Source organism: Hyla sarda, chromosome 1, assembly GCF_029499605.1.
Source record: "Hyla sarda isolate aHylSar1 chromosome 1, aHylSar1.hap1, whole genome shotgun sequence".
NCBI lineage: Eukaryota > Metazoa > Chordata > Amphibia > Anura > Hylidae > Hyla > Hyla sarda.
In genome coordinates, this window is record NC_079189.1 from 351290366 (window position 1) to 351303469 (window position 13104).

The window sequence follows — 13104 nt, forward strand, 5'->3', positions numbered from 1 at the left end:
AGATATGAGGACAGGATATGAGCTCAGAATATGAGGACGGGATATGAGGAGGGTATACGGGGTCAAGTTTTAAGGACGGGATAGGAGGACAAAAGCTTCCCCCTTTGTTGATTTTTCTCCCCCCACAAGGATAAGGTAGGAAAAACCGGGCAGCGCCGGGTACTCAGCCAGTATATATGTGTGTATATATATATATATATATATATATATATATATATATATATATATATGTGTGTGTGTGTGTGTGTGTGTGTATGAAGCTGAGGCCCTTACATTACCATTTACATGGATGACCTTATACAGTACATGCATTCACCTAGACCTAGACCACTCATACACACCGAGACCACTTACATAGACACATGTATGCATATATATGACACATGGACACACAATCACCACACAGTCACACAAACAACACATTCACCTCAGTCACACATACAACACACAATCACACATAGTCACACATACAACACACACAGACACACACACACACACTAGATAACTATAACATGCATACATAGAGCCACATTTCTACACATTCCCACAGAAATGAATGGATAATTACTTTGCTTCTGGTGAAGCATAGAAAACATGTGGCATGGCTAGGGGCAGCTGTGGAGATCACTTCACCTTCTTGTCAGGAACCCCTGCCTGTTCCTGTGTAGATGAGGGCACTGCAGGGGATGCAGAACAGTAAGGGTTTAACTCCTTCTCCACTCTCCATGCTTCTCACTTGTAGTTACTTCTGCATTCAGGGCTGACAGGAGAGACAATGAAGAGCCAGGATTTTGGCACTGTGTAAGGTTACTAGTTCTTATGTCCCTGCACTCTCTCTCTCTCTGTACTCTAACTGCCTGCAAACCACTGTGGTGCCATACAGGACAGGTGATGACACTACAGCGAGGCCATGAGCTCTACATATCACATACATAACCCATAATTGCTTGCAGACATCTTTGGTGCCATGCAGGACAGGCGAGGAAACAGCATAGGAGTCAGGAGCTGTACAGATCAAATATATAACCCATAACTGCCTGCAAACCTCCATTGTGCTATACATGACAAATTAGGGCACTACAGAGGGGCTAGAAGCTGAAAGAATCACATACATAACCCATAACTGCCTGCAGACCTCTATGAGGAGCCAGGAGCTGCCGGATTCACCTAGTGCTCCCCAGCCTTTAAGTCACTTTCTACAAGGGTTTGCAGTAATTCCCAATGTGCAGTAGAAATGAAATAGACATACCTATTCTCTGCATAGATGGAGGGAGGGCCTTTAAAAAAATTATTTTGATTTACCAAAGTTAGAATAGTCTGTCATAGCAAAGTTTCTGCAAATAGCAGTTCAGATCACTAAATGTAATGTTTTGTTTTAAAATTTCTTTTTATTATTTTTAAATAACACGGAAAAACAGAGCAAATGTAGATCATGCAATTTGGTAGAAATTTTAAGTATACATTTTATGTGGTTTGTATACAGAGTCTATTACCGTTATATGTTTTCTTCCGCGGACGCTTCTCTGTATTTTACTGCTGTGGAAGACATCCTGTACTATCCATAAAAAAACAAGAGTTTCTTAGGAACATTGTAGTTGGAAAGGAATTGTTCTGATTTGTTCATGTTTTAAAAATGTGGCTTATTTATTTTGTAAGCTATACTTTGCCACAGCTTTCTTACATTTCAGGAATTGAATTTACGATATCGTTGTCTTTTTCTTAAAAATTATGTAATGAACCTTTGAATCTGTGAGTGGTCATTCATGCCTTGTACACATAATTTATCAATGGCCAAGTCCTTTAGGAGCGATATGAAATGTGGTTCATGTGTCCCAATAAAGCCGCACAAAATACTGTAGATGTTATGTGCATACCCTTTACCCGTCTACATCTCAGTTGTTGGGATTGTGGCCAGGGGCGTAGCTATATAGGTAGCAGAGGTAGCAGTCGCACCGGGGCCCTAGTGCCTAAGGGGGCTCAAATCACATCTTCTCCAAAAAAGACCAGTATTGTAATTGGCATATAGGGCCCTGTTGCAGATATTGCATGTTTCCAGAAGCTACAAGCTACGTTTCTGATTGGGGCAACCTCACAATGAAAAAAATTGTTTAGAAGCCGTCAACCTTATTGGTGGCACGCAACTCTGTTTCTGCGGTGGACTATGCAATGAGTGTAGCACACCATGGAAAGCACATACAGGAGCAGGGGCTTCAATGCCTGCTGTACTCTCTGCTCCTGTACTGTAGTGGTCGGTGATACATACACTATGTGCGTCACAAATCACATGAATTGCGCAGGACATTTACCGGGCTGGGTACGAGAGCATCCTAGCCTAATGAATATAAAGTAAATATAGTGTATGTATGGCTACTCAAATATATTTGTGCTTGGTGGTAAGGGTCGATGCTGACCAATGTAAAATCCAAAATCTCAGTCTCAAAAGTTGTGATGTGGGAAGGACAAGTGTACATGTAAATATGTGTTATTTATGCATTTACTATAGTTTGAACTTAACAACAACTATAATTTTTGTTAGTAGTTGGTGAGTACAAACATTAAATAATAAGAGGTTCTAAGAAAAAAAAGAGAAAAAAAAGTGCAACAGTATTTCTGTAGTAATGTTTTTGTTGCTGTTCTAAACATCCGTAGATTTTTTGTCCAAAAGTCTCACTTGCAGATCAACTCTCTCCTGTTGTTGTGCTTCCTGTTGCTCAATAGGCTTGGCACTAGTCCCTCCATTCTGTGCAGGTCCCCTAAAAACAATAAAAATATTTCTTTAAATGGTTTTGCCTCCACGGTCAATCATGGTGTATTACTCGCTATTATCTGATTGGTTAGGGTCTGATATCATTTAAATGAAGGGGCTGTGGTAGAAGTTAAAGGGGTACTCCGCTTTAAACATCTTATCCCATATCCAAAGGATTTTTTGGTGTATGTATATGTGAGTGGTTACATCTCTTGGTAGCCCATTACTGTACTGTGCCTTTTCTCAAATGACAGAAGGAAACCAGATTCTCTTGATATCTATGGTGACCAGTGTGCAATGCATAGTAATCTTAGCACAACCAAGGTAGCATTTATCAACATACATTAGATGTAACCCTATGCACAGCAGCACGCAAACACAAAGCTCCCACATAAATGCAGAAGTCCAACCAACCAGAATGAGTGCTATAATATTAATTTTAATTATTTATTGGAAGCCGTAGCTTCCAACAAGTTTTCATATGGCAATGTGTTCATTAAAGGGGTACTCCGGTGGCATTTTTTAAATTTTTATTGAAATCAACTGATGCCAAAAAGTAAGTTAAACAGATCTGCAAATTACTTCTATTAAAAAATCTTAATCCTTCCTGTACTTATCAGCTGCTGTATACTACAGAGGAAATTCTTTTCTTTTTGGATTTCTTTTCTTTCACAACCATAGTCCTCTCAGCTGATACCTCTGTCCATGTCAGGAACTGTCCAGAGCAGGAGAAAATCCCCATAGCAAACATATGCTGCTCTGGACAGTTGCTGACATGGACAGAGGTGTCAGCAGAGAGCACTGTGGACAAGACACTTTCCTCTGTAGTATACTGCAGCTGATAAGTACTGGAAGGATTAAGAATTTTTTTTAGAAGTAATTTACCAATCTTTCTGGCGACAGTTGATTAAAAAAAAAAAAGGTTTTCCACCAGACTACTCCTTTAAATTCAATCTTGTAGCACTACAAAAATGCCAATGTAGCCCTGGCCTAAAAATGGTTCAGACAATGAAGAGCACTACAAAGGGGGTGTAACTAGTTCCCAGGCAATGACAACAAATATTTTTGTTTACTTACAAAATGACTCACCCATTAATTGTCCTTTCTTCTCCTGATACTGTATTGTCATTTGATTCCACATTTATTGTTTCCCCAGCTTCACTATCTCGGTCACAGTTTTCGACTATATTCACTTGTCTAAAAGAAAGAATAAATGCATGTTTAGTTCTGGTTATTCTGTTGTGCTCTGGTCTTATTAAAGGTACAATTATTGAAAATGGCAAAACCAATCTTTGTCCCTATTTATGTTTTTACTGTACTATCTTGACATGATTTTTGGTCTGCAGTAATTTGGATAATGTAAAGTAACACATATCTATAGCAAAACTAGCTTGTATTAGCAGCAGTCACAGCACACATTGGACCTGTATAATTGTCATGCCTACGTTGATCTCCTTGCAACCAGATTACCAGATTATGGCTTCATATTGCTTTTTAGTCATCCTTATAAAGAGTATCTGTCATCAAAATACCATGTTTGGATGTTTAAAACCATTTATTTTCTAATCATATAATCTAAGGTATATGGCTACCTTTAGACTCTCATCAGGATTATTTGAAGACCTTTTACTGATCTTTCAGCTGCAGTTCATGATGTGATTGAAGGATAATAACTTCTTCAGTATATCACGGTGTAACCGTATCAGTAATTACCAGGTTTCTATAAGACCAAGGTTGAGAAAACATGATCCTGGACAATTATGATGAAACATTACAATTAGGGAGGTTTGTGAAGGTTGTTATCTTGCCTTACTTCCGTAAGACATTCCTCCTTTTTCCCATTGTACTGTTACTACAAAGTGAAATTCCTTGTTTCAATTCTGCGTCTGGACAGTCGGATGTTTTGCTTCATCTTTCCAACTACTGACCCTGGTCATATTATGTTGCCTTAACAGCATAGCCTGGACTGCCGCCTTAGTCGTACTGCCGCCTTAGCCGCCTTAGTCGTACTGCCGTAGTACGGCTAAGGCGGCTACGTGTGCCGAAAAGCGTCACTCCTTGGTCCGTGCCAACTGAGTTTTATGCTCCTGTCAATGATGATCCAATAAAGCAACGTTCTTAATCTGAGGCCGTGGTGCTGGATATTCCTTGCTTCCAGTTGTTCTGTGCGTGCAGTCCCCATGCATCCGTGCATACATGGCAGATTGGTGAGCTAGATACTCCATTGCTTTGTTACAAAATTTGGGTGCAAACATTGACATATTTGTACAGTCTTACTCCAGCGCAGACCACACTTTGAAACTTGCATAGATCTATAATATTTAGCTATTATCAAAGAATTTACACCTTTTAAAACTATTTGAGGGAAGTACACAGGACGTAGGCTCAGGCAAATAATGGTAAAAATAACTTGATTTACATATACAGTGATAAATTCCCTCCATTATTTTTGTAGAATGCTTTTATCAACCTATATCAACATGATAAAAAAATATATTGATAATTGGACAGTTAAAGGAGAACTTAAGGATACAACATTTTTTTTCAAACTTCCCGAGGCTGCCGGCATAAAAAAACAACAAAAAACTGTACATAACTGCAGGATATTGATGGGGTCGGCGATTAGCTGAGCTGCAGTGTAACGGATCGACCACCAGCAACCAAGAAGAGGATTGCTGTAGAGGTCTGAGCAGTTTAACAGAGGTGCTGGGGGAGCAGAAGAAGGTATGTACAGTTTTTTTTTTTTTTTTTTTTTTAATGCCGGCAGCCTGGGGAAGTTTAAAAATATTTTTTGGATCCCAGAGTTCTCATTTAAGTGCTGTGGGGAACATGCCAATGTAAAGAATGAATACAGCAGCAATGAAGCATATATTAGTCTGTTACATTTATAGCTTTTTAATTAGGGCATTCAGCTATAAGAGCAGTAGCATGTATAACATATATAGGGCATGCTTTATCTTGAAAGGCAGAGAGAAGTCATTTAATGTACTTTTATTGATAAACCCAAAGGAAACTCTCTTAACACTGACACTGTAATGTTGAAACACATTGTGGACACAATGAATCACAATGGTTACTAACACATTGTCTTGGGTCTTTTTTCACGTGTATATAAAATAGGGTACATTAAAAAAATATAAAGAACTAAGAATACTTCTTTTAGTTTTATATTCAGTCTACAGTATCATTCAAGGTAATTACCAGCTTTAAATGTTTACAGTCCATTGAATCCATATACCTAGGCTTTAACTGGAGTATCATGTAAAGATTATCCCTATGCTGCACCAATGTAAATTAATCCTTTCATTTTCATAATTGCCTTTATAAGTTGTAGCAGATGTAAGCACATCTGTCAAATAGTCCTTTGTGGGAATGTCCTTGGAGGGAGCTGCTCATTAAATTGTAAATGTAATCAATCTTGTTTAATAAGCTTATATCACATAGCAAAGACTTAAACTTGTAAATATATGATAACATTCACCGAAGTCTATAGATATGTAATTATATATATTTTTAACAAATGTGTAGTGTTCCAATGTTTGTCATAAGCACCATTTTTTTTTACTATATATATTACAGAGGTATTCCAACCTGAAGCATTTATTATCTTGGTCCAAATGCTAAGACCGTTATTTTTGTCAGTGCAATAGACCACACGTTCTCCAAGCCACAGTCTGGTGGCTAGTAAGAATGGGGTATTGGGGCTCTTGCGATTGGTGGAGGACTTAGCAGTTGTACCTCCACTGATTAAACTGGAGGACATGCTTCAGGCTGGAATACTTCTTAAGGGTCTATTCACACATACAGTATTCTGCACAGATTTGATGCGCAGGATTTCAAGCTGTGTTCAGTCATTCAGTTTACATTGAAATCTGCAGCAGAAAATCCTGCGTATCAAATCTGCACAGAATACTGTACATGTGAATAGACCATTAAGGATCCAGTGGATTATAAAGGAATGTAATGATAAAGGTTTATATAGGAAATACAGTCATATATTATTTACAATGGTATGATGCTGTTGTTGAGATATTTTCAATTAAAACCTATCCTATACTGAAGATTATCATACCTATGATATACTGAAGATTATCACTATTTTTTTCACACAGATTCTATGTTAATAAAAAAAAAATGCCTAGTAATGCTTACATATGGAGTTGAAAACATAAAGAAAGTATGGGATCAAAGTTTTATATTGATGCTGCCAAGATCTTGTACAGTATCTCACATGAATGAGTACATTTTTGTTAATATATCTTTTCTTGTGACAATACTAAATAAATTACACTCTACTACAATGTGTGAGTGCACACATTGGATCACATGGATTTTGCCAGCTTGCAGCCAAGACTACAACTCCAATCAGTCATTGCAGCTCTGTGTAATGGCTGCCAGCCAATTGCTCTTACTATCTTTGTGCATACTGTGTTTTTGTTAGCAGCACACACTGTACAAGTCTTTTCTTTTAAACTATCCATCCCCCCAGCAATAAATCATGCTATTCTCTGAATGGCAGCAGTCAGTGATCAGATCTATAGCAGGGAAAGAGCAACTTCTCTGCTGGCAAGATCCTTACACAGGGAGAGGGAGGGGAGGTGTGGCTGTGCAGACAGAAATCACGAGGTGTTTTTCTTCCAGGAGGGTGGGGGTTAGTTTTCATTGCGACAAGCAGGATCAGATTACAACGTCTTTCTCTCACTCCAGCATGTAAGTGACAGCTGAAAGAGGGAAACTACAGGGGACACAGAACAGGTATTGCGGTGGCTTTGGGACATTTTTATTTTTCTTAACTTTCCCGGAGCACCCTTTTAACCCCTTAAGGACTCAGGGTTTTTCCGTTTTTGCACTTTCGTTTTTTCCTCCTTACCTTTTAAAAATCATAACCCTTTCAATTTTCCACCTAAAAATCCATATTATGGCTTATTTTTTGCATCCCCAATTCTACTTTGCAGTGGCATTAGTCATTTTACCCAAAAATGCATGGCGAAATGGAAAAAAAAATCATTGTGCGACAAAATCGAAGAAAAAACGCCATTTTGTAATTTTGGGGGCTTCCGTTTCTACGCAGTGCATATTTCGGTAAAAATTACACCTTATCATTATTCTGTAGGTCCATATGGTTAAAATGATACCCTACTTATATAGCTTTGATCTTGTCGCACTTCTGGAAAAAATCATAACTACATGCAGGAAAATTTATATGTTTAAAAATGTCCTCTTCTGACCCCTATAACTTTTTTATTTTTCCATGTACAGGGCGGTATGAGAACTCATTTTTTGCGCCGTGGTCTGAAGTTTTTATCGGTATGATTTTTGTTTTGATCTGACTTTTTGATCACTTTTTATTCATTTTTTAATGGTATAAAAAGTGACCAAAATGCGCTTATTTGACTTTGGTCACATTGATTTTTTTGCGCGTACGCCATTGACCGTGTGGTTTAATTAATTATATATTTTTATAGTTCGGACATTTATGCACGCGGCGATACCCCATATGTTTATTTATTTATTTTTTTTACACTGTTTTATTTTTTTTATGGGAAAAGGGGGGTGATTCAAACTTTTATTAGGGAAGGGGTTAAATGACCTTTATTAACACTTTTTTTGACATTTTTTTGCAGTGTTATAGGTCCCATAGGGACCTATAACACTGCACACACTGATCTTTTACACAGATCACAGGCGTGTATTAACACGCCTGTGATCAGTGTCATCGACGCTTGACTGCTCCTGCCTGGATCTCAGGCACGGAGCAGTCATTCACCAATCGGACACCGAGGAGGCAGGTAAGGGCCCTCCCGGTGTCCTGTCAGCTGTTCGGGACGCCGCGATTTCACCGTGGCGGTCCCGAACAGCCCGACTGAGCAGCCGGGTCACTTTCACTTTCACTTTAGAAGCGGCGGTCAGCTTTGACCGCCGCTTCTAAAGGGTTAATACCGCACATCGCCGCGATCGGCGATGTGTGGTATTAGCCGCGGGTCCCGGCCGTTGATGAGCGCCGGGACCGACGCGATATGATGCGGGATCGCGGCGCGATCCCGCTTCATATCGCAGGAGCCGGCGCAGGACGTAAATATACGTCCTGCGTCGTTAAGGGGTTAAGTACCTTGGGCATGAAGTTCACAGTCCTTTTCCACTCCTTCATGACAACATCACAGAGCTGGTAGATGTTAGAGACCTTGTGCTCCACCACCTTCTGTTTGAGGATGACCAACAGATGCTCAATTGGGTTTAGGCCTGGAGACATGCTTGGGAAGTCCGTCACCTTTACCATTGGCTTATTTTGAAAGGCATTAATCATCTTGGAGGTGTGTTTGGCATCATTATCATTTAGAAATACTGTCCTGCAGTGCAGTCTTTCAAGTGAGAGGATCCTGTGCTGCTTCAGTATGTCATAGTACATGTTGGAATTTATAATCTTTGTACTCCTCACCTAGTTGCCACCACACTCACTTGACATCATCTGAAACAAAGAAGTTTGTCTTGGTCTCAACAAACCTCAGGACTTGGTTATCCATGGTAATGGATGTCCTTAGTCTGCTTGCCTTTAGCAAACTGTTTGCAGGCTTTCTTGTGCATCATCTTTAGAAAAGGCTTCCTTCTGGGATAACAGCCAATTTGATGCAGTGTGCAATGTTGGATCTGAGCACAACCTCTGCAGCAATGCTGGCAGCACTTGTGCGTCTTTTTCCCAAAGACAACCTCTGTATATACTGTAATATTGAGCACATGCAGTTAATCCCTTAAGGACGAAGTCCATTTTACCTTAAGGACCAGGCAATTTTTCATTTTTGCACTTTCGTTTTTTCCTCCCCCTTTCTAAAAATCATAACGTTTTCACTTTTGCACCTACAGACCCATATAAGGGCTTGTTTTTTGCTTCACCAAAATACACATAATCTGCGTTGAAACAAAAAAAAAACTAAAGAGTATAGGTGAACTAAAAAGAAAACACCATTTGGTAACTTTTGGGGCTTCTACGCAGTGCAGTTTTCAGTTAAACTGACACCTTATCTTTATTCTGTAGGTCCATACGATTACAAGGATTTCGAATTCATGTAAGTTTTATATTATTTTATTTTATATTATTTTATTTATAGTCTGCGGAGGCTGGAGACAGCAGAGGATCACCGATTGGACGGTGAGGAGGAAGGTGAGAGCTCTCCTGCAGATCGGGACATTGTGGTTTTATCACGATGGTTCCGATCATCTCCGTTGAGCTGCTGGGATTGTTTTACTTTCATTTTAGATGCTGGAATCAATTTAGCTCTGCTCACAGCGTCCGGAAGTTGATTACTCCGAACGCTGTATGCGGGCTTCCGTGTTCGCAGCCGCCGGGCGTGACGTCATGCCCGGCCCCTCACCCGCCCCCTCGTGACGTCTCGCCCGCCCCCTCGTGACAGCGGTCGAGCCCCCTTCCCATAGACTTTCGTTGAGGGGGCGGGCGAGACGTCACAAGGGGGCGTGCGAGATGTCGCGAGGGGCCCGGCGTGATGTCACGCCCGGCGGCTGCGAACACGGAAGCCCGCACACAGCGTTCGGAGTAATGAACTTCCGGACGCTGTGTGCGGAGCTCCGAAAGTCAGGGCAGCGCACAACCCCTTTAATGGCTGTGTGTTGAGTTATTTTGAGGGACCAGAACATTAAACACTGTTATACAGGCTGTGCACACACTACTTTATATTGTAGCAGAGTGTCATTACTTCAGTGTTGTCACATGAAAAGAAATAATAAAATATTTACAAATTGTGAGGGGTGGACTCGCTTATGTAAGATACTGTATAAGTTTGTAATACGGGCGTGTGCTTGAGCCCTAACTCTCATAAAACATTGAAATCATATAATGCGAGGCCGTATTCACATAGTAAAGTGTTACAAATTATGAATTGTATAGTTGATGTATTTTGTGTATCATTTATGCCTCAGATACTTTAGTGTACAACATGCTGTGCTATAGTTCCATGCTAAGATAGCTAAAACCAGGATGTACTATGGAAGATAGAAAGCATAACTGATGTAAGCAGTGCATCAGGCATGGCACTTTAATACAGTCATATATTGAATAGAATACATATAATCTTGCTTTTGAAAGGATGTTAGGTATGGTTATTAGTTTTCAATATTATTATAAAACAAGTAAACAATATAGCTCTGTCATAAATGGTGCATGGAAATAGATTTTGTGATGTTGGACAAATACACAAACTCCAGGTGTAAAGATTTATATTTCTTTAACCTCCATGCATGAACTAGGAGAGGGACCTCTTAATATTTAATATTGTACACCAGCAGTACAGAAGAGAGATTGGAGCTATAAATTTAAATTAGTATTCAAGGGAAAAAAACTTTTTTTTTTTTTTACATATCAACTGGCTTCAGAACGTTAAACAGATTTGTAAATTACTTCTATTAAAAAATCGTAATCCTTCCAGTAGTTATCAGCTGCTGAAGTTTAGTTGTTCTTTTCTGCCTGACAACAGTGCCCTATACTGACATCTTTGCTTGTCTCAGGAATAGTCTAGAGTTGGAGAAAATCCCCATAGGAAACCTCTACTACTTTGGACAGTTCATGAGACAAGCAGAGATGTCAGCAGAGAGCACTGTTGTCAGAAAGAAAAGAACAACTCAACTTCAGCAGCTGATAACTACTGGAAGGAATAAGATTTTCTTTATAGAAGTAACTCACACATCTGTTTAACTTTCAGGAGCCAGAAAGTATATATATATATATATATATATATATATATATATATATATTTATGTTAGTTTTTTCCTGGAATACCCCTTTAATGAAAAATACTGAGAGGGATGTTTAGAGTTAGAATATTATCTTTCAAAATAACTTTTACCAGTCTGCACATTTGGAAAAATACATAGGAGTATATTTAGTGGTTGTATCCACTTTTTATCTACACTAGTAATTGAATTACTGGCTTTATCTGGTACCATGTTCCTACCAGCCAAATATTCCTCTTGTCGCAGTCTGTAAGCCTGTCAGCCAATCACATAATGCTGTAATTACACAACTGATTGGCCTAAATCAGCTCTAAATTATGAGTGTTCATAAGTGTGGCAGCCTGTATCCCATGCCATCTGTTCACTTCAGTAGCCCTTCCATGGCACATTCCTATTAATAGTTCACATGTCTTGTGGTTTTCCCAGGGCACACACTTTATTCTTTTTCGAGATCTTCAATTAATCATTCTAAGATCCCTGTAATCTAAAGTTCATGTAAGCTAAAAGCAGTGAAGCAATACAAAATATGTGCTAATTATTATTTTTAATGTAGTCTTTAAGTCTTAATGTAGAAGAAGCTATGCATGCAGTTTGTGCTCTGAACATATGCTGTATCACATGTTGTCGTGGTCCCAGTCCTGTACATCCAATATTCATCACTTCCTACAACCAATGTCATTTTTTTTCTCTAAAATGGGGACATTGGATATACAGAACATTCAACATACAAATTCCACACAAAGCAGTCTACCAAGTGTTCTGATGCTATAGTTGATCAAGATCTTTGTCTTCTCTCCTTTTCCAAAATACTGGAAAAAAGACACTCCATCAGAAAATCCCCCCCCCCCCCAAAAAAAAAAAAAAAAAAAAACGTTTTATTATACTCGCAAATAGAGTTAACAGCAAGTAACAAAAAGCAAAGTAACTTCCAAATTCTTCCAGTGTATAAAAAAGTATTCTCAGGGATATTTTTGAGGTTGTCAATTCTTTGGAAGAAAGAGCAATTGACAACTTCAGATGAACATGGTGATAATCTACAGCAACTATATCAACATAGAAAGCTTTGTATGAAATTTGAAATAATAGAGTGCTAACTACCATGTACATTAGAGATAGCATAGATATAACAAATGTTTTTGGCATAGAAAATATAATGATACCTATCTCCTAGGTAAAGTTATAAAATCATGTTTTACTTCCAAGCTCAAGTGTCATAAAGGAGGTGCTATTCTGCACCAAGCAAGCACCTCTTCCTACTGTTTCTGTAAAAAGCATGTCCTTTTTTTCAATTCCATTCAAGTTTAACTTCAATGGCAATTTTCTTTGTACAATGCTATAATGTAAATTGATGTAGCTGGGGGATCTAAGTGTGGTGCAGATAACAATGAACATTTACATTTTAGCACATTTTGAAATATTATCATTGAATGGGAAATCATACCTTCTTTTCCTACACATGAAGCAATATACAGCAAGCACCATTGCCTCTATTGCTAGAAAAGCAGCTGCTGAGATGACACCTACTTTCCATGGTTCAAGTCCCAAACGCTCATAGTTTTCTAAAAATGCATAGAAAACAACATTATTTGCAACATTAGTTAGTTTTAACCAATAGCATG

General features: G+C 38.8%; 1 protein-coding gene across 1 annotated transcript in view; it reads right to left on the reverse strand.

Annotated features, from left to right (window-relative positions):
• Positions 1-1477: 1477 nt before the first annotated feature.
• The window catches only part of LOC130307425 (uncharacterized), a 114200-nt gene continuing 102573 nt past the window's right edge, over positions 1478-13104 (reverse strand). Inside the window, exons 4-6 of the mRNA XM_056552166.1 lie at positions 12927-13044; positions 3836-3943; positions 1478-2753 (exon numbers count right to left, since the gene is read on the reverse strand). Coding sequence (XP_056408141.1) covers positions 2636-2753; positions 3836-3943; positions 12927-13044 — 344 coding nt within the window. The 3' untranslated portion in view covers positions 1478-2635. The remainder of the gene's footprint in view (positions 2754-3835; positions 3944-12926; positions 13045-13104) is intronic.